Here is a 25,957-nt window from a genome sequence, read left to right on the forward strand (position 1 = left end):
AAGTAACAATAAAAAAGCAAAATTATTTTTACTTAATTTATCAAATATAAGTGCCATACATAGAACTGGGAATGGATACATCTCTTCCCTCATCCCCTCCTATGAAAGGGGCAAAAAGTCCTACCCCTGAGCTGGGAGGTTGGAAGGTGCACTACAGATCCAGGGCAAGCTGGATCTCTTGCAGGCGGGCCAGCAGGGCCTGCACATGATGTCTCTCGGCCAGCTGGGCTTTGGTGAGAGTCTTGATCCTCACCTGCAACTGAAAAGGAACACAAGTACATCAGTATCAACATAGGTTTGTACAGTGAGACAATATTTACTCTTTGACAGCAAGAGCTGCTGGATTTGCGTTCTCTCACTTGAGGGCCAGTACGTGGCAGATTGTGTCACTCAGGAACAGCTCAGGACTGGCTGGAGTCAGAGGTACCAGAACCCACACCTGGCTGTGTGAACCTGGGGCCTGAAAGCAGTGCAGCTCCAGTCTGCACACAGGGAATTGTCTTGAGAAATTGTAGAAAAATTTTGAGATTGAGTCTATGAAAGCTTGATCCATAGCTTGGAAATAGCCTCAGAAAGGTCTACTGGAGCAGGAGTTACATTTCTTAATAAACAGGAAGAGGCATTGACACAGCCTGTTCTGCTCCTCAGCCTACTTCTGACTACAAATTCCCCTTGGCATTTCACTAACAGCTTGCTACACAATTCCTCACAGCTACCATCCATCTTTAGGTTAAGTGCATGGTACAGTGATAATCAATTCAGTAGCTTCAGTTTAAATGCTGTGTACACACCTCACCCAATTCTTCCTGAACTCCTTGCATACCATCTTGGGCTCCTGGTTGCGTGCTCATTTCCAGCCACTGCTGTAGAATCTGTGCCTGCTGCTGACAGCACCTGATAAAATGGATTAGAAGGATTCTTATCCCAATTAAGAGCTCAACAGTCTAAGCCAACTTAGACCTGCAATTGATACTTGCAATAAGACCCATTTTTTTGTCTCAAAACAGTCAATGGTTAAAATCTTTTTAAAAAGGTAAAAAAAAACCCAAAACCCAAAATATGCTGGAAAGCAGAGGAATCTGAAAATTGTCATCTCCATCTCTTGCTTCTAGTCCCTGACTTCCTTTCCTGGCAGCTAAATCCCCCCCCGCCAAGCACCATTTCTTCTGAGCATTTTTGTTTCCTTGTTCTAGTAGAGCAGTTACCAAATACCAGCCATATATAATTTTTTAATAGAAAGCTGGAAAAGCTCAGTTCTCACTCCTCTTGATAAAATAACTAGAAGCTAAATTACTAAAGCTCTGCCCTATTCATTTGTACTGTGTCCTGATTACATCCAGTGATACCTCTGACACGCTTCTGCAAGAGCAGCCAAAGGTATAATTATACCACTTGGCTGACTACAGAAGTAGTTATGCACATACTCTCCTTCACCTGGAGTGAACTCGAAAGGAGAAAATAAAAAATCTCTGGAACTTTTCTCTGTTTCATTCACCGTTCTACTGTGAACAGGTTATTTCCAGGGTTGATACACAGAAAAAGTGCAACAGAGTGGACAATATAAAGGAAGGCTGGCTAAAGGTGCATTACTTGAGTTCCTGCTTCCTGCTGTAGTAGTACTGCATCTGCTGCTGGATATGCCGGAGTTCAACTTCCACCCTTCTCTCCAACATCGCTTCTTCTCTGGAACTGTGCTTCTTTTCCCCTTCAGCTGAATGGAAAACATAAGGCACAAGCAATGGAGGTAGAACAGACATCCACTCTCTTCTTACCAAAAGCAAAAACCCAGAAAATATTTTTAATGACAGGAAAAAAGGAATCCTCCCAACTGCTTTTCATGTGTTTGGTTACCCTGTGACATGTGCCTGTTTACCCTAAAGATAGGGTACAGTGAGAGGGCAGGAGTTCTGACAATAGAACAAGCTCTTGAAGACTCAGTCTGAACACATAAAAGATACAAAATACTCTGGTGGATGGTTCAGTACTACAGATAGTGTTTTGGCCTGTTCAGGATTTAGTCTTTCACATTTAGTCTAGAAGTAATTAAGTACAGTAGTCCTGCAGAACAAATATCATGCTCTGATGTAATTTTAAACACAATGGGAGGTGCTTAGACACCATATGTCCCCTTTACAGCCATACTGTAAGTACAGGGAAATCTGAGACCTCTACTGGATGAACTTCGCTCCTGAAGCAAGTTCTGTTGTACATATGAACACCCCAGCACCATTCTTGCTAAAAGAATGTTCAAGCAGTTCCCATCTTTCAATGCCTAGAGCAGGGCTTTAGCCCCTAGACTCAGCAGAATCCATACAACTGCAGTTACCTTCCCAGAAAGGAGTGCTGGAACCCTTTTACCTCCTGATGCTGGCACACAAGATTGCCCTGTCTCCCATACATTTTGTGGCAGTGACTTGCAGTCTCATAGATTAGAGAGGAGGATGAGCAACTGCTGCAGTTTGGATCTGAGGATGTACCTGCAGTCTGGTGACTCCCTTTTCCCATCAAGTCTTCAGGTGACAGCAAATGTGGCTGCAAGTTTGGTGACAACTTCACAGAATTCTGTTGAGAGTCTTGGGAATGGGCTCCTTTGTGACCATTCACAGGCTGACTTCCTCTCTAGAAGGTTAGAATGATATTGGGGTTTTTCTCAAAGGGTTTTCTTAAGTAAGCCCTACAAGTAGGATGTGCCTGACCTACTTAGTCCTACTCCCACTCAGACAACTCCTGTAGGTGCTGATGATCCCCTCTCATAAAATCCCACAGAAGAAGCATAGCTTAAAAGATGGGCTCTTTGATTTCTAACAGGGAGATATTTCACCCATATTAAAACTTCCTATTCTGTGTGGAATAAGGAGCTCAAAAAGCAAGCCCCTACTTGCAGGTTAACTGAATTTCAACTTTTTGAAGCTCTCAGACACACCCACTGCTCCTAAGCTGAGTTTCTCTTAAATCCCTGCAATCTGGACAGCAAACTGTAACTGCTCTGGATTCCAAAGAGGCAACACCCTCACATCACTTGCTAGGAAAAGATCTGGCTAGGAAGACAACCAGGAAAAAGGTATGAAATACAGAACACCACATGTGGATTGCTTCAGACTAGGGGTAAACAGTTCTTGGGCATTCAGAGGCAGCTCACCTGGTCAGCTTTAAAGATGAAAAACCAGCTCAACCAGGGGAGTTCAGAAGAACCACAAGAGAACAGCAGTAAGCAATGGGCCTGCTGGTAGCAGCCCAGTACACACACTAACTGTTCCTTCAGCAATACACTGACCTCTTCTGAGCCAGCTTTCATGTGGGACATGAAAGATGCAGGACACCACAGCTCTGGCCCCTGTCCAGCTCGGTGCATGTCCTGTGTCCATGGAGGGAGAGAAGCACAAGTGAGAGAGGGATGGGGATGAGCAGCATTGTCCATCTGAGATAGACATTTACAGGTACTTTCTTCCACGTGAGGTGTCAGCATTAAATTCCTGGTCTGTGCAGGACATTTATTCACAGATGTTTGCTGAAAGGGCACCTCTGACCTGTACAGGAAGAAGAATAAGGTCACTATACATTGCCAGCTGTTGGCCTTGTCCTTTGAGGTCAGTGCAAAAAAGGGAAGACTCCTGTCATTCCCTTGCATAAAGCTCTCCAATTAGCTGCTCTACTATGCCCACTGCAAGTCACCCACTTTTCTTTACTTCTATAATTAGATTTTCTACCTAGTAAAAGGAGGTCCCAGCAGTTCCCTGCTTTCTAGAGATTCCAGAGAGAAGGCAGGCTTCCGTGGTGGTAACCTGGCTCGTTGAATGGCATTTCTGGAAAGAAAAACAGAACAAAAAATGCCCCAGACTTATGATTATTGTAAATTGGCATCAGCTGGCATTGCAGCTAAGGAAACAGTCCTTGTTTCATCATTCATCCCTGCTCTGCAACATTCTCCTTGCATGCAATCCTGATTCTTAAAAGATTAAATGTCAGCCTGTATTGTGAGAATCTAGTTCACCATGAGAATGGTGGTGCCAGCACAAAGAATGTTGGAATTAATACAAATGAACAGGGCAGAAACTCTTCTTTTGGCAGCATATCCTTGCTTAAAGCAATGTGAAGTTACAATTTTATTTCCCTGTAAGATTCCTGTCCTGCACTGAGAAGATTCATAGGCAATTCTTCCTTGCAACTGCCCTATGATAAATAGGAATTTTTTAAGGAATAGCTTCCCCAGGGAAAAGAAAGGGGCAAGAAGAAACTTCAGCTTCTGTACACCAGGATCTTGATGATTATCATTTAATCACGTGACTTCAGTGCAAAAAAGACAAAAGCTCCAGTGACATTAGGTCACTTGGACAAGATAAGCTCTCCCAGTGGCCCAAGTCCCATCAAAGGTATCTTTCAATGTTTCTCTGTCTAACTGTTCTTATGACAAATGGCCAATGCTCCACAAATTCAGTTCTGCCTTGAGAAACACAAAGTGGAAGGTCTATAGCTGAGCTGGTTCTACCTGTCATTGGCAAGTACAGTCACAAATAGCTTCACTGTGTGTGGGCTGATGCTTTGAATTACACAGCAGCTATGTATAACTCTGTACCACCAGCCACATGATGCAGAGTCAGAGTTAAGGAGGGAATTAAGTCATCAATGAGAAAACTTGGAAACACAAATGAGACAGACAGATTACATATGTGCAAAGTTACTTATATGCCAGAAAAACTGGGGAGAGACTGGAAATTTATACTCACAGGCCACACAGAACTGAGCTCTCCTCAACAGGCTGAAGTGGTAGATATCTGCATTTTGAAGGCCATGGCTCTTCCTCTGATGAATGTTCTCTTGTCTCAGGACTAACATCAGGATTTTTAAATGTCACTTGCTTCTTCAGAGGTGGCAAAAAAGAAAAAGGCTTATTTAATTTCTGGAAGAGAGCCTCTGTTTCCACAGCATGGCACAACAATACACTGACTGGTGGAAGACTGCAGGCTGCCTGCCAACACAAAGAATAGCAAAGCATCTGATGGCTGAGAGCAGGAAGCACCATGGAGAAGGAACAAAGATTTCTGATGCCCTCCAAGCCATACCAGCTCTCTAAACTAAATCAAAGAGGTTCACTGTGGTAACATTTGGGTGAGGAGAATTAACTGGGTACTTCTGCACTAAGGCAAGCTGCACATTAGCAAATGGAACAACTGGTATCCTAAAAACCTGGAAAAGCACTGGGAATGCTGCCCAGAAGCAATAAGAGAGCAGTCAATACAGGCATCCTTTTCACACACAGGGCTGGGTTGATACTCAAAGGCAGAAGTGACACAAGCCCACATATGAAGGTATAAGCAGTGCTAAAGCTAAGACAAGATCAGATGTAGTCTCTAAAGCTTCATTCTAGCACAGAATTTAGAGACCTGACCCACATGCAAAGGTTTCAATCAGGACTATTGTCTATGGCAGAAATTGGCCAGTTTTAAAATAATTTTATTAAGAAAGGTTCCCAATGAGTCTGAAGTCCTCTAGTTTCAGCTGAATGAAATGTTTTGAACCAGAGATAGAAGTATATGTAGGATCTAAACAATAGCTGGGATGTGGACATGCACAGACACACAAAAACACATCCCACACACAGAGCAGAGACCACAATAGCCCAGTTCTGGATATATATCTGTGCAATCTCTCTCTCACCTCCAGCTGGGGCTGGGTATGGAGCTGTCCCTGCAGCTGTTTGATGCCTGCAGTGTTTCTCAAGGCATAGGTTACACCTTCTCTCAAAGGAGCTGTGTGGTGAACTCGTGTGACCTTTTCAGTGCCATCTTTCTTCTCCTGCTGCCCCTTGGCAAACCTGAGCCAAGCATCAAATACCTAAAACAGGAACAATGAGAGCTGTGAGTATTACACAGACAGGTTCCATGCCAGGGACTCCCCCCTGTAGACAGAACACTCTCCCTTCCACTGGATAGGAATAGGCAGAGCTACAGCAACAGCAGGACACTGCCACAATGACAAAGGGACAGAGATTTAAGTCAGCTGAGGCCAGATGGGGAAAAATGTGCATATTTTAAAATCAGCTACAAAATTTTAGGGAGTTTTCCAGCACCCCAAAGAGGAAAGGAAACAGACATTCAGTGTGCACTCTGCTGACTGCAGTCAAATCTGCACATGATCTGCACATCAAACTCACCTGCCTGCCCCTGCCCTGCACAGCCCCTTACCTTTCTCTGCACTGAAAGGGACCAGTGCCACAATGCTTGCACTGTCTTCTGCTTTTCCCATTGCTGCTGCAACAGCTATTAGGAGGAAAAAATGCACAGCAACCAGGTTAGGATTCATATACTCAATACCAGGAACACCAGCCAAAGCATAAGCAAGGAGGAAGTGATGGTAGAGCCAGAGCAGAAACACCCTCAGTTCACCCAGTCTATAGAAAAGTGTCTCTTGTGCTAGCTGAACGAAAAGAATTCTGAAAATGTTTAAATAAAGTTTTCTTGGTCCTTGTGTAAACAGAACAAGAAGAAGGGAGAATGACTGGCAAAGAAGCTAGGTGTCTACTCAGGGAAAAATTCCTTACCCGAGTTTTCCAGCAAGAGAAGGAAGCAGAACAAAGTCTGTGAGTCATTAGTTCATCTCCCCTTCTCTGCAGCAGCTGCAAGGCAACCAAAGCAGTGAGTCACTTGCAGACAAATCCCATTTATTTAGCCAAATGCTGTTGGAACAGCTAGCAAATAGCCTTTATCACCCTCTCTTTGCTCTGTTGAGGCCACCCTCAATACCCAAGTGCCCTACAGTGTAACCCCATGTGCAGACATCTATAAGCCCAGCAGAGATTTAATTTGCAGTAAGCTCAGGTTGCCCTGTTCAGTCTGTTAGGTCTAGGAGTTACTTCAGGCAAGACACAGCCATGCTCCTTCCTCCTCAGTACACAAAGCTGTCATGCTCCTTTCTCAGCCCGGACTGCCATTCCCTCCACCAGGGAGCACAATGTGTTCCTCCATATCTGTTAACTTCCCACAGGCTGGGAAGTTTGCTGATCCTTCTCACCTTTTTCCTAAGGCGCTGATGATGATAATTTTTCCATTTCACCAGGTACTTCTGGAGCAGGTGCTGCTGGTGGTGCTGTGCTGCCCTGTGGTGCTGAGCCTTCAGCATCAGAGACTCCCTCATTAATTCCTTCCAGTGCAGAAACAGGCTCTGTAAATGCACTGTTAGGGGAAAAGGGAGATTGTTAATCTCAGGGTATCAAGTGATCAGCTACTCTTCCCGACTGTTTCAGCAATATTCAACTTGGAAACACTCAGCACTGACAGTATTCAATATAGGGAGAACTGTGAAACACTTCATGTAACACACAGGGAGCTGTGACTTGCAAGTCTTCCCTGCTGCCACTGACATTCTTTACAACCTTTAGGAAAGCCCTCTGTGCTTCAGAGTCCTCATGTCAAGAATGTACCATGGTACCATGAAAATGCTTGCAGAATTTGAGGGTCTTTCAGTAAGAATTTCTAGAGAAAAAGTGAAGCAGTAATTGATAAGACTACTTGCATTGCACTCAAAACAGATGTCTGAGGTTCTCAAAATTAGTAATGGAAAACTCCTTTGAGGAAGGAAGTGTTACCATCCATTATATGGTAAAAAGAACAAACAGAAACAAAAGTAACACAAGCAGCATTCAGCAGATCACTGGAGTCCCAATTCACTCTCCATTCTGCAGGGACATCCTTTGTAAGCCAACAGACCATCCAGTCACTTCATGTGTACAGATGACACAGAACACTGCTTATGGCTCATTCACAGACAACAAGGACTTTTGAGAGCTCAACATCTACACCAACTCACCTAAATCCAAATGTTTTCTGGCCTCCACCACAGCTGTCACCTTCAGATGGCGGTGACAGGCTTGTAGCCAGGCAGTGTCTCTCCACTGCAGCAGCACCTAAGGATGCAATGCAAACAGGAGATGGGACACTTGGCACTGCAATGGAAGGGGACACAATGTACTCCCTCCATTGCTGGTAACTTAACTATTTCCACCTCATTTTTCACATAAGGCTCAGCAGACAGAATGTCCTACAAATTAAAGGCAAAAGTATTTCAGAGGGTCCCCTTGGCATTTTTCAAGGTGTTCTTCTCTTTCATCCATCCCCTCCCTGCCCCATCTCTCCAATACTACTATGCCATATCATGCTACTGGCTTTTCCTTCCTTCTAAAGAATGAGAAAAAGGGAAAGAAAAAACCATGAGCTCACAGAGACAAGTTTCAGAGACACCTGTAAAAATAAGATGAGACTCCCACTTTGCAGATCTCTCTTAGTAGTGGCTCTTAGATTTAAGTTTTTGGTCCTTCTAATTGTATTATCTGACCCCTGCCTGAACCAGCACCTGTACTGAGACCTTGGCACCTGCTGTACAGACCCTACCTTTGACAGGATTGTTCTCCTGTAGTGCTCATCTGCCCGAGTAGTTGCCTCAGATTCATGTATAAGAGCAAGAGCATTTTCTCTCCATGTACACAGCACCTGTCTGAAGGCAAAAATACACACAAAAGTTAAACCCATTAAGAATGATTCGCACTTGTTCATTTGACACTTTCCTATTCACAAGAGAACCAAAACCAGCTGCATCTATAAACTCAGTTGTGCAAATCAACTTCTGCCCCTTCAGGTCTCTGCTGAAGAGAAGGCATGCAAAGAAACAGCAATGCATGGCAGAGTCCACTTGCAGCACCAAACATTCAGAAAATTACAAAAGAAGTTCATGGCAGTGAAAGAAAGTAATGAATTTGACTGCAGTGCAGTCACTTCTCTCATGCTGCCTAGGAAGAGGCTCACCGCAGCAGCAGTCGAGTGTGCTGTTTCTCCTTCTCAGCTACTTGATACAGAATGCACTGTATGTTTTGTTGGTAAATCTGGAAAAAAAAAAATCAGTATTTAGAGGCAAATTTACTTCAACTGTTAACACCTGTGAGGAGAAGCAACATCTAGAAACTCTTACTAGCATCTAATTCTTACTAACTCATAAGTAGCACTGGCAGTAAAGTACAGGAGGAAAAAATACAGCCACTGAAATAAAATGCTGCTTTGCTGTAGCAAGCAGTCACTACACAATAGTTAATGCTAGCTGTGATATACCATTCACCAGTGCTACAAGATTACCTTGGTGGTTCTGCTCCAAAAAGCAATGCCAGAGCTCATACAGCCCTGCATACAAGAGCCTCCATTCTGGCTTGCACATGTGGTGTGTATGTGCCTCCAGTGAAGGAGCGTGGGAGCTCTTCAGCTCTCACTGAAACACTACAGCACATACAGACAAGTGCCTCAAAAAGGCTGTTCCATCCTACCTTCCAAGCTGCCAAGGTCTTGCCCAGCAACACACGTTGATAGTGCAGATCTGCTCGCATCAGCTTCCTCCATTTCTCACGCTGATGTCCCACATACTAGAAGGAGGAAATGGAAAAAAAAACCAAAAGATACATACACATGAAGAAGGGAAAACAAGTAATGGCAGAGAGAGGAGGGAAACTGAGCATTTCCATTCTCTGGAGAATCAATCTTTCACCTTGCTGTAACAACTTTTCACTCAAACTGGTACTGCATTCTGCTTTGTCCCCAAAAAGCCTAATTGAGGTGCTTTTTTTCCCTGCCCTTTGTAGGAATCCTCTTGAAGACTGATGTAAACCACTCAAGTTAACAGGTCTGCACCAACATAGCAGCTCCAACTATAAAATTCTCATTGATTTTTAAGACATGAGGCAAGGCACATCTGGTACTTCATATCATGGTAAGGAAAAGGGACTCACCATGCAAGTATTCTGTGACAGTGTTTGTGACAACCTGTAACACAAATACAGGTCATACACAAAGGCCTTGCTGCAAACTTCTAACTTGAATTTTGAGAAAGACATACCCAGTAGTGGGTAGGGACAATTTCATCACACTAACTCTGATTACATTCCCAGGTACATCTAAACCATTTTCCTATTCTCACCATATCTAGATACATGAACAAAAAGAATTCCCCATTCTCCCTGCACAGTTCCTGTTCCGTTCACACCAAACTAGTTTTATCCACATGAAAAGGGAGAAGAGCCTAGGAATGACTAGTGTTTAAAATAAACACTAACTTCTAGCCATATGGGTACAAGCAATTCAAACACAACAGGAAGACTTCACGCTCTTCCCCATTTACTAACTCTCTCACCTCTCTCCACTTGTTCCAAGTCTGCTGCAGACACTTTGAACAGTGAAATCTTAATGCTTTTGTCTCCTTGAGCCTCCTATAAGAAAAATAATTATTTGTCCTACAATGCAATCCATGTTACTGGGCACTTCTAGCACAGACTTGAGTCCACATTTGTTATTTTCAGTAATTCATTTACTGAAGACAACTTAGTAGACTCCAAAGCACTAAAAAGGAGTGATCACCATTGTGAATTAAATGCTCTTTGTCCAAAGCAGGCTGCCACAGGGCCAATCCAAATAATTTTCTGTTTCAAAATAAATCTTACTCTGTTTCTCTCTCCTGAGTCTTATGTTTCCACAGACAGAAGGCCTTTAGCAGCAGCTGGTTTCTGTAGTGATCTCCTGCACGAAGCATACCCTCCTGCTCCTCCTTACGTGCAGCTGCTCTTCTGCGCCAGCGGGACCAGAAGCAGAGCAAGAGCTGCCTTTCGAAATGGAGGACAGCCTGAGATGGAGGGAAGGTGGCAGTGAATGCACAGCACAGGCAGCTACAAACAACAGGAAACATCTCCTTAAAGATGACATGCATAGAACCGTCCAGTGTTTGTTTTTCTGAGGTTGAGCAGCAATGGACATACCACCAAAGCCCCTTTGTGGTGAGGCTATGTAACCTCAGGTACCTGTGTGCATGTGGGTGGAGGAGCTGTTACAAAAAACAGCAAGCCAAAGAGAGGAAAAACGCAAGCTGATAAATAGCACGTGAAGGACTCCTAAGAACTGATAAGTTCCAGAAACCAGTCCTGTTGAATGTACAAGAACTGATAATCTCCCTCCACCAAGGGTGAGCCATATCTGCACAAAGACACCCACACATGCTACTGTCAATTTGGAGTTCTGTAAAAGACCACATAAAGGCCACAGTGGCTGCTACATGTAAAGACTCCAGGACTATATACATATATACATATGCACACACACACCCCCCCTTAAAAAATGAAGGGTCCTGTAAAGAACTTTATGGACACCTACCTAGAAGCAACTAATTTCTCAGTATTTCTCTTCTTAAATGACTGGGGTTGGCCATTTAGTATTATTATTATTATTATTTCAACAAAGTAACTATGAGACTGTGAGAGAGAGAGCACACACAAATTTACAGGGTGAGGGAATAAGTGAGTGAACTATGTGAATGGCAATCCTCTAATAATAACTTGTTTCTATTATTAACAAACAACTTAAAAACTGTGATCAGTAAATATTGGTTGTAATCCCTTTCCCCTGACTTGATCCTTTACCAGGGAAAAGAGAATTTACAACAACCAAGTCTATCTTATGTTAACTCATATTCACAGACAGAGACTATGCAAACATCCCCTCTACTTCCTAAGCAAGGTACAAGAGTTACATTTACCCTCTTCTCATCCATTCGATAACCTTGCAGCTTGCAGGCCTTCAGCAGCCATGTGTCAAACACCTGTCTCATCAACACCCTCCTGTCAAGCAAAAAGGGAGAATGTCAGCACACAGGAGACAATTCCTTCAGAAAACATATTGGTCTTATGAATGTCAGCTCACTAAATGAACCTCAGAGTTAGGCTTAACCAATGTCCCTCTTACATTCCAGAGAGAAGCAGGAGATGTAAATTATTCATTACTCACAGAAAATGTCAGAGCAGTTGCCATCAAGTCATGCCCCCAAGGGTATTGCCATACTTAAGAAGGGAATCAAAGGCCCACAGATTCCCCATTTGTACAAGTCTGTATTAATATTTCTCTGCATACCTATAATGGGCATGAGCCATTGATGTTAAGGCCTGCTGCTGTTCTTCCTCCTTCTCTTCCAAACGGGACTTCCAACGGTTCCAGTACTTCTGCAGCACCTAAAATAAAATAAGAAAGAGACAACCCTCTCCCCACAACAAAGATGTCCAGTGAGAAGAATGCAAAGAAATAAATTATTAAAGTCCTAATGAAACTGCATACTGCAATGCTTGTCTCCTGCACTGCTTCATATAGCAAATCTTATAAAACTCCTACAAGTTTTTCTGATAAAAGGAAAAATCCACCATAAACACAGGGAAACTAATCCCTAAACATATATAAGCATGGCAGTTGACTCACACAGATTTTCTGTGGCTATTAGTATTTAAGAACAAAGCAATTGCTGTAATAAAAAAGTACTTTGCAGGTGACAGTGGAAGTCAATAGGACAGCTCAAGACAAACTGACACAAGAACCAAAGTCAAACTCACTGTAACTCGATGCTGACAGAATGACAAATTTGTTCTCATTCGCTGAAGACGAGTGTCCAGGACATTCTGCCAAAGACCCTTAAGGCCAAGTTCCTGTAGCCACAAGAAATAAACACAACTTCCATTTGTAATCCAAATCAGGTAATTTAGAACTGATTTACAATCCTAGAATCCCTTGAGTGGGGACAGAACATGGTAAATAGCATTATGAAAGCATCCTACTTCAAATCACTAATCATCCTACTCTTATAATCACTTATGTTTTCACTTCATGATCCAAACCAGTTTATTGGTATTCTTTGTACTCTTTATATCTGACCAGTACTGATCCAACCTTGAAAATAATTCACTTCCAAAAAGCTGGAGGCTTGCTTGTGCCCACCTTTCAGATAGCCTTCTGGGATTTACTTTTTCTTAAAAAAAAACCCTAAAATGTAGACAAAACTTCAAAACATTCAACTACTTGTACATGCAGCAAGCCATTTTTGGCCTCATGGGAAAAATAGCATGCACACATTATTGAAGAGATTAAAAAATAATTCTTGTAGCAAACAGCGTAAGAAAAAAAAATCAAGGGGAAAAGGCAATCTCATGATGGAATACCAGGGAACAGGTAACCCAACACCCTCAAGATGAATCTACTTCACCAGTTTCCCAAAAGGATGAATAGCTGTTTTGGAGATCAGCAGAGTTTCCTCATTTGGAGTCAGCTGGCAGATTCCAGAATAGCTGAAATTTAGAAACCTGGTGTATCTCCCACCTAACACCTGCTGACCACTGTCAGTGTTACAGGGACACTCCACACCCCCTCCCACCCGGCACATAAATGTGCTCTTACCAACAGGTGACACCTGTAGTGCTTTTCAGCCAGCTCACGCTGCTGAGCCTCTTCCACACACAGCACAACATCTGTCACTGAGTTAAAGTACGTTTTACACAGAACAACCTTCTCCCACAGAGGGGCACTACATCTCCATCTGAATTTGCTTCAATGTTTGAATGCCCAGCACTGTTATCTGCACAAGTTTTGACTATGGTCAAACTTTTAGATTTTGCTGGCTTATCACAATATGTTTCTGATTCACTCCAACTGAATCCATAAATTATCTTAACAACCATAAATTATCTTCTGCAGGCTCTAATATACTCTTATACAGCTGCCAACATACTGTAATTACAACAGTTTAATGAATTGTTAGTATGGCATTACATACACATAATGACAACATGTTTGTTGTCACTTGTGCTACTGCACAACGTTCCTGCTTATTATCTGGATCTTCCCCCTGTGGGAATGCTTCTAAGGTGTCTTTGCAAAGGACTAAACACAGATTGGATACAATGCTTCCAGTGTGCAAAGACTCTCCATAAGGCGATCCTTGTTGCTTGTTTTTCCAGGTCACTTGTGTGAGCACGCGTTCTTCTCCTGCACTCCCGTGACAGCTGCCAATCCGAGAAGCACCTCCGGAGCATCCTCCTCCGGTGAAGCTCTTGGGCCAGCTCTGTAAGACAAACACAAATCACTCATAGCTTGTTCTGTCCTAGGCTCATTCATATCAGATGAGATTCTGGCATCTGAGCCACTGGCTCACAAGTGACAGGAGCTCTAACACTGAAAAATGGTTACAAGAATTCACATTAACACTCAGATACAGATCACATCCTTCCTATTGATCACAAAAGCAGTTTTAAAGCAGTAACTTACTGTAGTGACTTAAGAGAGGGAAGGTAGGACAATGTATTACTTGTGCAACATACTCAAATTTGCTTACATTTCAGCATACTCATATTACTAGTTCCTACACATCCAAGCTAGATTCTTTTCCACTGCAACCAATCAAAAAGCAATTCATACAAATATCTGAACTCATTCCCATTCAAGGGAAGAAACAAAGGAACTAGTGTAATAATCTTTACCATCCTACAGGAGTTGTGATTTGACTGATTATCAAGAAAGACTGACTGACTGATCAAAGTCTTCAGTATGTCCTTCTCATAGATATCTCAGTCAAAATCCAAGAGACAATATGCAAGCTTTCATCAAGGGAATTGTACAGCATTTTCTTTTAAATCCTGTGGAAAGAAAGTGATCTTCCTGACAGTCCAGCATATGACCTAAGCCAGCCAGGACTGTCAGTGTATAGCCCAAGCTGCATTCTCATGACCTGGGTGGGCAGAAGTGTGACTCCTAGAACAGAAAAAACCATCACCATGCCCTCAGCAAAGGGGCTAAGCCCTGTTCTGTCCCAGCTCATCATTTTCATTCACCATTCTGGCATTTCTTTGCTCTCTGGAGGTTCAGGTATCCCAGCCATGCTCCCATGCATCTCCTCAATTCCCAGTGCTGATGGTGAGTTACTGCCCTGGTGTACTTCTGCTTTTCATTCTGGGTGTGTAAATACAGCTCTCGCCACTGCAACCAAGCCTGAAGGAACAATTAAGGGGCAGGGGCAGTAAGGGGAAAAAACAGACAAGATTAGGGAAGCAGAACAAAGAGAAGGAGAGGAAGAACACATACGCAATATGAAATTCCATGTAAGTTCTAAAAGTGAAAGCCATGAGCAATGAGGTTCCCCCCCCAAAAAAAAAGGGAGAAAAAACCAACAAAACCCAAACAAACACCAAAGGAATGTTAGGATAGAAAATGTTAAATAGTTTTTCACTCTTAGAAATACTTTCTCACTTCTTTCCATTAAAAATACTTTTCTTTTGCCAACAGGCTTTCTTTCAGATTATATTCATATAAAAGGGAATCACATAATGAGATACTATAAGATTTCCCAAGTCACAAGTTTCTTTCCTTAGCAGAATAGTGCCCTCAACCAGTATTGTTGCATCTTACAGTGCAGGTCAAATTTGCATGTTGCATCTTACAGTGCAGGTCAAATTAAATACCATCCCTTCTTTTTAATGAATGGACAAAAAGCCATGGTTTCAGTGAAAGAAAAAAGAAACCCATGCTGTTTTCACTTCAGCTAAGATCAATCATCTGATTTAGTTTTAAGTAGTCCTGCAAGAAGAAAGAAGTTGGACTTGGTGCACCTTGAACTCTGAGAGGTTTGGTGCTGTAACCACTTCCCTGGGGAGTCTGTTCCAGGGACTGACCACCCTCTTAGGAAGATCATTTTCCTAATGTCCTCTTAGGAAGATCATTTTCCTAATGTCCAGCCTAAACTTGCCCTGACACAGCTTCATTCCATTTCCCCATGTCCTGATATGATATTTCATCGTAAGTACTGCAATTTTCAAAGTAAATTAGTACAAGGCCTAATTTTTATTCATCTGCAACATTTTCACATGTGTGCGACTTAAACATTAGAAATGGCAGTAGCTGAAGCTCCTGAGACTTACTCGAAATTGCAGACTCTGGGCCCAATACTGCAGAGCCAAAATATTCATTTTATGTCCAGAGCATTTCCGGTAGTGTCTTCTCCACACTGCCCATGAAATGCTGCCAAAACAATGTTACAGACAAGTTCAAACACAGGTGCCATAATTTGGTGCAAGAAATCACTTTCATCTGACTGGAAAAAGGTATGAACAACAATCTTTTCAAAGAATCATCAAATGGTTTGGGTTGGAAGAGACCTTAAAGATCATCTTGTTCCAATCCCCTGCTATGTGCAGAGACATTTTCTATTTCCCACATTGTTCCAAGTCCCATGCAAACTGACCTTGAACACTTCCAGGGATGAGGCACCAACATCATCTCTGGGTAATCTCCAGGTTTCAGTGCCTCGCCACCCTCAAAGTAAAGAATTTCTTCCTACTATTCAATCTAAATCTACCCTCTTTCAATTTAAAGCCATTCCCCCTTGTACTCTCACTGCATGCCCTTGCAGAAGTCACTCTCCAGCCTTCCTGTAGGCTCCCATTAGGTATTGGCAAACTGCTATATAACATCTTTTAAATTCACAGTTTGTGGGTGTGCCAGAAGAACTCTCACATCCCAGAAAGTCAAAGATTGCTTAAAAAAAAAAAAAAAAAACAAACCACCAAAAAAAGTCACAGTGTGACTTTGTATTTTTTATCTTTTAGGAAAAGATAACATAGATAAAAGCCATGGCCTTATGGTCAACACCTCTCTGCCTGTTTGTATTTCATCCTTACCGCAAACAGCTTCTTCTCCTGAATGCCAGCGCCACAGACTGCATCTCACGTTTTGTCCTTTGAACATCAACATAAACCAGCCAGTGCTGCCAGGTCCTGAGCAGAGTTTGCCTCTTGGCTGTGCATGACAATAAACGGCAGCGTATTAAGTTCTGGAATCTGGCAAATCTTAACCAGACCGTCACAGCTCGCCCCGACTCCTGTGTCCTCAACCTGCAGGGACACCTTGTGGAAAAGCCTGAAACGACAGCGACCCTCCCTCTGGTCGAGGGTGTCACAGAGAGAAGTCTCAGAATCGCTGACAGCACCGTCCATGCCACTCGTTCAGAGCAGCGTGAATTATCGGACAATGGCCAATAATCGCTTTGTCTTCAGTGCTTACAGGGGAAATAACTGTAGAACAATAGCCAGGATAACGACTGAACTGGATAAGAATTAGAGGATTCTATTCGGTTAAAAAAAAAAAAAAGTGTATCAGGTTCATCAGTTGCTTTTCAAGAGTTATTCTCTCCTACAACCAGAGAAATGAACCAGAAACAAGTCGTCTTTATTTAGCAGTCTGGTCATGCAGCTAAAAACAGAAGTGGTGTCACAAATTCCAGTTTACCACTTACTGCAGCACACTGCATATTCTTCTCACATCAGGCTGGCTTGTCAGAACTGACACTACTAAAGCAAAAACTGTCATTGATTCTATGCCACTTTATACACATACCCTGACTTTTCCTTTTTAGGATTTCCTTGTGAACCAAGCATTAACCTACCTTGAAACAGGTCACCTTTTCTTATTTTTGACCAAGTAACACACAGCTTCTGCTGTAAATACTCTGGCATCACTCAGTAAGAAAGAAATCTGGATAGCCTGTCAGTTTGTGTCCAAAGGTGCCAGCCTCTAGGACATTCTGAGGCTACGTTCACATGCAAAGAGAGCAAGCAGTTAACTTATTCTGCAAATCAGCAGAAAATAAAACCTCAAAGAACAAAACCTCAGTATCATCTTTAAACAAGGGTCAACCTCCCTTCAGCAAAACATATTCCCTGAACCCAAGAAAGTTGCTACCAGTACAGACAACTCCAAGTCAAATCCCTTCCAGAGCAAAGAACCTACACAATAAGACAAAGGGTACTTCAAAAGTTTGGGCTTCTTTCAATTGCAAGACACCAGCTGGAAAGAACAGTCAATAGATAAAAAATAAGTGCTGTTAAAAGCACAGGAAATTACAATCTAATGTCTATAGCAACAGCTGATAGAGAATTCCAGTAAAACAGTTGATCAAAAAACATCTACTTGAAAACATATTGTGATTAAGAAAAAAACAAAACAAAACAAACAACCAAACAAAAAAAACAACCAAAAATCGAGTTACCCAAAACCAACCAATGCAATCCAGAGCAGATGGAGAGGCTCTTAAGCTTATTCACTGGCATCCCTAAATAACTATATAGGAACACCCTATAACAAAACCTCCCTGCCATCTGCTCCTGCAAGCACTGCACTACTATGGGGTGGGGGAGCTCAGGGTGAAAACATGCACAGGGGACAGAGATCCTGCTAAAAAATTCCCACTGGAAACTCCCATCTCGGTATGTCCCCAAATACTGGTAATTACCACCACTTCACTTACCATGAGACTCTGCAACATAATACTTGCTCCTCTTTCCTTGCTGTTGGCATACATAGGTTCTCCAAGCCTTGAATATAAATTTAAGGAGTAAATTCCTGAAAAATGAAAGTGCCATTCAGTAAAATATTAAAATAAGCAATTAAAAGATTGCTCTTGGCCTAGATGTACCACTGATGGAACTTGCTCACTGGTACTAAAAGCTCCTTCAGAAAATTTCTCATACACACCCCAAAGGGAAGTAATTTCACTAACCTGTAATGGTTATCTGCTCTGAGGCTGAGCTTCTTTTCCCTGCAAAGTGTCCACTGCTCCTTCCACTCTCCGAAAGTTTTTTGAATAATCTTCTGATCATAAAAACATCTAAACAGTAGACAGATTTGGACAGAAGAAATGTCATACAGGTTTCCAAAGTGACCACAAATCAGTTTTAATTATTATTACACCACCTTTTCTCCAGGCTTGCCTGATTACCCTAACAACATCTAATTGCATTTAAAACCACTACCCTACTGTGACACTTTATTCAAAGACTCTCTGAAGTACTGCAAGAAGCAATCACTCTACTGACTGCAAATATTTCACATAAAAACAAGGAATAAAAGACAGATGTTGTTAGCTTGTCAAATATCAGAGTATCAGTTGACTTGAGACCTATTCATATCTTTTGTCCTCAGTTCTGTGTTTTACTCTGACAATCGGAACAGTAGATAACAATACATGTATTTTCCTTTCTAATCTTGTTCTTTGCTATTTTAACACAAAATATTTTAATATATAAATAAATACAAAAGCTACAACAGATGTTATAATGCTTTGATGTTTTTATCATGTAATAACAGCAGAATTAGGCCCAGAATACCTAGAGGTCTCTCGGTGAAACATATCAATCCTCTCACAAGCTGCAATTCTCAGCCACCTACCCCAAGCCAAGCTAAGTCATTCCAAGCACTCATGCAGAAAAGGAAAAAAGAAAAGAGCTATATGTTATCTTTTTGGACGTGATGCATTAACAGTATTGCACATGCATTAACAGGTATTAGAAATTAAAACTATGGAGAACTGGGGACTTTTAATACTAGAAAGGCAATTAATTATTGCTTGTGCTCCTTGCTGGTCTTTATAAAATCTATTTCCTCTAAAAAATAAATTAATCATTGTGCTGAATTGATAGTGCCAACTCAGTAGATGGGACAAGAGGAATGGGGAAGTTCACAGGACAACTTCCATTTCCCAACAAAGGCAGAAACAGAATATATCTGATACAGAAAAATGAAACTGATCTTACTCCAAATGCAATTCTTCCCAGTTAACTGCTTCTGTTCCCAAGGGTGTGGTCAAGCAAGAATGAACATGCAAATTAATGCAAAACAAGAAATGCATATCAAAGCATGGGGTTTCAGTAGCTCACAGAACACTGACAGCAGAAAGGAATTATCTGCCACAGGTATTTCCAAGTCAGACAAATACCAAACATACACAGATATACATTAAGAACAACAGTGCAAACACTAATATTAACTGAATTTCATATTAAGAGTTAGACTCAATGATCCATGTGGGTCCTTTCCAACTCAGAATAGTCTGTGAAATCTGTCATCATAACTTTGGGAAATAGTTAAATTTAAAGCAGATATCCCAATCACATCCCATTATTTATATGCACATACTGGTCAACTTTATCAAAACACAATTCCTATTAATTTGGTTAATAGAAGTTTAACCCCTATTATTAAAAACAAACAAAAAAGCAAGAGCAAGAAAGGTACCCAAAGAAAATGTTCAAGTGATCTCAAAAACATAAAAATATTTTTTTGGCAGCCAGTACTCTCTTAGCCCAGTGGTTTGCCACTAAGCCACTAAAAAAACCAAAAAACAACCAACCAAACAAAAAAACCCAAACCCTTAAAACAAAGAAACAAAATCCTCAACAAACAAACGATAAACAAAAAAACCTCTACCTCTGAGTTCTGTAATTTTATCTACCTGGCTTTGGAAGGGAGAACTTGTCCAAATGTCATTTTTGCCCACAGATAAAAAAACTTCCTTGCTAGGTATCTGGAATACAAGGAAAGATTAGTTACCTCTGCACTCCTCTTCTCCAAACTCACAGGCAGTAGTGAAAATAGGAATTTTTATTCTAGTTTCAGTAATAAAAGTAACGGTCTAGTTTTCAGAGATCAATGCATATATGAAATATTTAGACCCTGAAATTAGTACCTGTAACAGAAGAATTCCTAAAGCATAAAGAGGCCCAAGCATCATTGCAAAACTTGAATTGGGATGTACTTCTTTAGGAATGCTGGGTAGCCAAAAAACACTCTTCCTCCCAGTGATAGCACTGAGCAAGGGGCTGGCCGGCTGGCAGCCCTTTCTGAGGTTTCAGTGTGGTAACATCACTGCTTCCCCCAAGTCAACCAGCTGAGTGCAGAATACTTGAGCCAATCTATTGTCTGGCCCTTCCTGAAGCCAGCAAATCTTCCTTCTTCCCACCTCCCCTCAGCAGTTCCACATCTCCACAAGCTTCTCCCAGCACCAGCTCAGCTCACTAATGTGTTGCTGTGACACTATCACCCTTCCCCTCTTTTTAAATCCCAGTGGAATTAGCTGAACTAGCTGGCACATGGAGGCTCCTAATAAGCACCAAAGGCTTCACAAGGTGATTAGTTAAAGCACACAGCCAGGAAGGGCAGCCTCACTCTTTCAGTAGGTCTGAGCTGCTCCAGCTGCTCAAAAAATGATGGGCTTTTAATCTCTACACAATTACATCCCACCTTTGTCAAGATTCTTTCAACAAACAAAAGCAGCAAATAAAAAACACTGGAGGAAGGCAGGAAGAAATCATTACACCTGGCAGTATATAAAATAATATTCTTAAATAGCCATTTTTAAATTTACCTTTGAAAGTAAAAAATGTGTGAAATCTGACTGTCAGCCCTTGTCCTCAAGTAACCACAAGGCATCCTCAGAACTGTCTGCCATGGCCATGAACTAAAACTTCTGCTGTAACCTACACTGCTACTACTAAACCCAGACATTTTCAGGTCTGATCCCCTGTTCCATTTAGTGAAAAATATGTTTTGTACTTATCACCTGCTTTGGAATTTTTTTAACTTTCTTCTTTGACTCTGGGTATACACATCTTGACCTGGCTTGTCATGACCTCTGTCCTGAAATACATGTGTTGCAGGCTGGGGAGCAACAGATTGTCCAGCTGCATGAACTTGATGCTCAGGTGGTTGCTGGGTTTCATGCATCATCAGGGATTTTGAACTTAAAAGGAAAGAAGAAATATTTTGTGGAAAACTGTATTACCTCCAAAGAAGTGGCATTATTTCAATAGCCTGGTCTGTAGCAAAGGTATCTAATCAAACACAGAACATGACAGCTACAAAATGGTATAAACATTTATTGTTTCTTTATCAGGTGTTTTTCAGTATCAGGAATTCTAAACTTTCCCCAACACAACCAGGAAGATACATTTCAGTGCAATCAGGTCACAGACAACTCTTTTCTCCTCTAAAGTTGAAATGAGAAATCACTGAAATGCCTTTGTGTGCATACAAGGTGTCTTGACTGAGAAGTTCTGACTGTGGTTTTCTGCCTTTTAGTCTCAAACACATCAAGGTATTCTGCCTACTGCTGACAAATTCTCTTGAGCTCTAGCTCTGAGATTTCTATTTTAATATAAAATGCTCTTTAACAAGCTCTTTCCTAGTTTTGTTGCTATTTTAAATGTTTCTCCTTAAAACAAAAAAAAAACCCCTGAAAAATCTCTTCCTGTTTTTACATATTCACCATTAAAAAACAAAATTAGACCTATTTTTCTATCACGGTTTACTTTCACGTGTAGTTCTAATCTGAAAAATAACAAGTGTGTTTTTATGAATTCTAAATATTTTTTCTTGGTAAATTTCTGAAAACAAGGATAAAAAAAAAACTATGCAGATAAAACTTGCTGCACCAGTTCCATTGAAGCTTCTTTCCCAAAACAAATGCTGCCACCACCCTGAAAATTTGCACATTAGAAACACAAACACATTCTTCAGTTCCAGAAGAGCCAACAGAAGAGGATAATCTGAAATCTCACCCCAATGAACTCCTGAACTGAACTAGGGAAAACATGGCTGCAGCCAGAAAAAAAAGTTGTTTTCACAAAGTGACTGGAACAATGCAAGTTTCAAAAGTTCCACGGAATAACCACTATTAACAACAAATCACTGGGAGGAAATACAGTATTTTTTGTTTATTCCAGTAGGCTGCAAAAGAGTTAAAAAAAAAAGTTAATGGAAGAAAACAAGACCTATATTTTGTGTGAGAAATTCTTGTTCTATAAAATATTATCTGAATGTTTTCTGAAAGGGGTAGGCCCTGTCCAGCAGACAGCAGGCTCTGTTCACATCAAGATGTGCAATTAAGGCAACTCTAAGGCAACTTTATGCATGTTTGAAGGAGTTTCAGGCACTTTAAAACTGATGCAAAACAGTTTTCAGCACAAGTTCTTGTACACACCTATTAGACCCAGCTCCCTTTAAAACTATTTCATCTGCCCCAAAGACAAACCTGGCCTGACCATATGCAGTGACATTATACAAAGGAATTGAAAAAAATCCAACCTGTGAAGTTTTGTATGAAAGTCTAAGGTGTAAGAGTATCTATATAATTTTCCAACATATGTACTTTTATTTCTGTATTTGGAACACTGTTATGTGCTGCATATATTTAATGATTACAGCCTATGTCCCCCAAAATTTATGGCAAGTGACCATGAAAAATAAGAGTCAAAGGATCATTTATTCCTTTTAAAGTCAGAAACGGAAAGCATGGGAAGAAGAGAACATGGAGTAAATCTGTGGCTGGACAAACAGCTGTGTCCAAATACCTTATGTTCCAGTATAGTATCTCAAGCTCAAGAACATCACTTTTATAAGTAAATGTTGAGATAATGTAAACTCACATAAAGTTGTGTTTCATTATCAGTTTGGGGGTTAGGTGTTCATAGTTTTTTACTTTGATTTTAAGAGCAACATTTTCTGGCTAACAAAGTTCCATAGAGACTAATAAGCCCTTCTGTGAGAATCAGTCAACCTTCTTCTGTCCCATGGAAATCTTAAGATGTTGTAAACATAAAGTAAATTACAGCTGAGGTCTTTAACAAAGTAGTTTCTTATTACTGCTTACCTGCTCCTGAATTTCCCCATTTCACTGTGGTTCTAAGCCTACAGTACAAATGCACTCTCTGCTCTGCAATGTTGTTTAGTAACTTTGGACAAAGCATGAATTGGTGCCTGTTACTTGTGATGAATCCATCACATGGATCTATGCTAAATGCAGTCTGTATCATAAAAATGACATGTTTCCACTCAGACTTATGCTGCACTCAAACAGCATCATGCAATTCCAGATGTTTAACATGAAAATCCTCTGTTTGTCTCACTTAGCAACACTGTGCTGGCTTGATGTAATGGTGATAAAGTTATAACCATATGAATCCTAAGACAGCAATTCTGCCCACCTAAACAAAACTGTGCTAGAAAGGTGCTGTAAAAAGTAAACTACTCCAAGTTATGTGCCTCTACTTAAAAATAAATACATAACCAAGGGTGACACCATCAGCAGCTGATTCCTTTTCACCTGTTGGTTTCTTTTTTAAAATACTATGCTCCTCTCCTTCACAAGCACTTAGAAATGAAGGTAGCTCCAACGAGAACTTCTCCATGCATGGAATCCTGTGGCTTCCAAAGGTCCTGGGAAGAGTCAATTCTGTGGAAGCACCTGGAATTACGGCCAGGCATCTCCTTTTAAGTGTGAGATCCAGAGTGGATTTTTCTATAAGCATTAGTTACTGTGTGATAGAACCCTCTGCCCCCCCCCAAAAAAAACCAAAATCCAACCCCTCCCCCCTCCCAAAAAAACCTAAAAAGCACCGAAACTAAACAAAAAAGGCTTAAAACCAAAACCAAACAGAACCCTACAAGATTTTTCTGGAGTTTTACTACATGAGATTCCTTCCAGCAGGTATCTATACCCTGAACCCTGTACAAACACTTGGAGACCCACAGGACGCTGCTCCACAACCCCGCCGTGAGGGACGGCGGCAGCCGCCCCCCCCCGCTGACGGGCGCCACAGAACCCGGGACTGGGGAAACGGCACCGGCACAGGAGATGGGCGGAAAGCAGCGGTGAAATCCACAGCAAACGGGAGAGAAGCGGAGGGAAGGGCAGCAGCGCCTGAGGCGGCCCCGCCATGAGGGGCAGGAGCTCCCGGCCCGCCCCTGAGTGAGCGCCCCCGTGCGGCGGGGCGGGCGGGCGGGCGGGCAGCGCCCCCGTGCGGCGGGGCGGGGCGGGCGGGTAGCGCCCCCGTGCGGCGGGGCGGGGCGGGCAGCGCCCCCGTGCGGCGGGGCGGGGCGGGCAGCGCCCCCGTGCGGCGGGGCGGGCGGGCGGGCAGCGCCCCCGTGCGGCGGGGCGGGAGGGCGGGCAGCGCCCCCGTGCGGCGGGGCGGGCCCGGTGTGACCGGCATTTACCGACCACGAGCACGGACCGGCCCGCGCAGGGAAACGGGCCGAACGGCGCGGCAGGGAGGTGTTGCTGCACTTGGGAAAAAACTGTGTTCTGCCACTTCTGCACCACTGGATATATCTGCTGTGGGCATCAAGTAACACGCGCCTGTGGCAGATGTGTCTTTGGGAGCCAAAAAAGCTGTTTTAGCCCAAAATAGCGACGTGCACAAAGGTGACAGTGAAACACAACATAGTTCAGGCCTTCTCAAAGCCTACAGCATCTCGTAACAACCACTCAGCTCGAGGCTGGTGGCCCACTGGTTGCCATGGAGTCTTCTTGTGTATTTGTTTGGAAAGCACTTGTTAGCTTCAGAAGACTTGGCAATAGTCCTGTCTCATTAATAATGGAGCACTTTGTCATGAAAAAAACAAGAAATTTATTTCTCATATATTTCTCTCATTCCATAGGTAACCAGATTTTAATTATAGTATTCAACTTCATTACAGATCAGGGAAGAGAATACCTTATTCACCAGATCCTACATGAAATTCGTTGCTCCTACACAGACCTCACTGCCCAAGGTGTTTGGAAACTGTGGCCCCGCTGGGTTCCTGCGGCAGAATGAATGCAAGTGCCGGGGACAGAGCTGTGGACAAACGGAGCAGGCGATCTCGCTCAGTAAATTCCTTAAACTGATGTTGAAAACAATGTCTGCTCTTTATTAGCAAAAACTGAAAGACTTTTCCGGTGCCTCCGAATAAGCTGCTGCGCTCACTGCACCAATCTAGTCCTGCTATCCCACAGGGATGGCAGACTCCAACGTGACAGGAGCCCGGGCCGGGTTGAGAACACCCTGTGCCCACACTGCCGGGCTGGGCGGCGGGCTCAGCCGCACCGCCCCCGCCACCCGCGGGAGCCGGGCCGCGCTCGGCGGGACGCGGAGGCGCTCCCGGGCAGCGTCCCCGAGCCCGCCCGTGAGCGCGGCGAGCGCGCGGGGCGAGGGGAGCGCCCGCCGAGCGCCCTCCCGGCCCATCTCAGCCGCCACCACCCCGCCGCTTCCCGCGCTTCTCTGACCCCGCGCTGCCCCCGAGGCAAGCCGGGCACGGGGACACGGGGACACGGGCACAGCCCGGGACAGGGACGCGCCGGTCCCGCCGCCACCCCGCACATGGCGCGCACCGCATCCCGCCGGTGGCCGCCTCCCCCGCAGGGCTGCCCGCCCAGACTGCCTGCAGGCCCTCGGCGAGCCGCGCGTCTCTCCTCACCCACCGCACCGCTCGCAGGCTGAGACGCCGTTTCCGCGGGCGGCCGGCGGCGGGGACGCAGG

At 43.0% G+C, this 25,957-nt stretch overlaps 1 protein-coding gene across 1 annotated transcript; it reads right to left on the reverse strand.

Moving 5' to 3' along the window:
• Positions 1–22: 22 nt before the first annotated feature.
• Positions 23–25,509, reverse strand: SFI1 (SFI1 centrin binding protein). The gene is made up of 31 exons (XM_077787142.1): positions 25,154–25,509; positions 23,764–23,904; positions 21,223–21,402; positions 20,116–20,187; positions 18,385–18,492; positions 18,133–18,227; positions 16,508–16,625; positions 15,749–15,848; positions 14,666–14,822; positions 13,738–13,899; positions 13,236–13,306; positions 12,398–12,490; positions 11,928–12,025; positions 11,557–11,638; positions 10,472–10,650; positions 10,165–10,240; positions 9,305–9,400; positions 8,796–8,872; positions 8,385–8,487; positions 7,804–7,900; positions 7,009–7,169; positions 6,539–6,613; positions 6,183–6,257; positions 5,656–5,832; positions 4,725–4,858; positions 3,708–3,803; positions 3,275–3,527; positions 2,478–2,619; positions 1,591–1,711; positions 792–894; positions 23–259 (listed from the first exon to the last, which is right to left on the reverse strand). The coding sequence occupies exons 3-31, from the start codon at positions 21,387–21,389 to the stop codon at positions 152–154; spliced, it is 3,396 nt and encodes a 1,131-aa protein (XP_077643268.1). The 5' UTR covers positions 21,390–21,402; positions 23,764–23,904; positions 25,154–25,509; the 3' UTR covers positions 23–151.
• Positions 25,510–25,957: the final 448 nt, after the last annotated feature.

This window comes from Lonchura striata, chromosome 18 (genome assembly GCF_046129695.1).
Source record: "Lonchura striata isolate bLonStr1 chromosome 18, bLonStr1.mat, whole genome shotgun sequence".
In the NCBI taxonomy this organism is placed as follows: Eukaryota; Metazoa; Chordata; class Aves; order Passeriformes; family Estrildidae; genus Lonchura; species Lonchura striata.

Coding starts and splice junctions, on each gene's coding strand:
- SFI1 (XM_077787142.1), bottom strand. CDS start 21,389: ATGATGCATGAAACCCAGCAACCACCTGAGCATCAAGTTCATGCAGCT. Junction 8,873..9,304: donor AGACCTTGGCAGCTTGGAAG/GTAGGATGGAAC, acceptor TTTTTTTTCCAG/ATTTACCAACAAAACATACA. Junction 895..1,590: donor AGCAGGAAGCAGGAACTCAA/GTAATGCACCTT, acceptor CCATTTTATCAG/GTGCTGTCAGCAGCAGGCAC.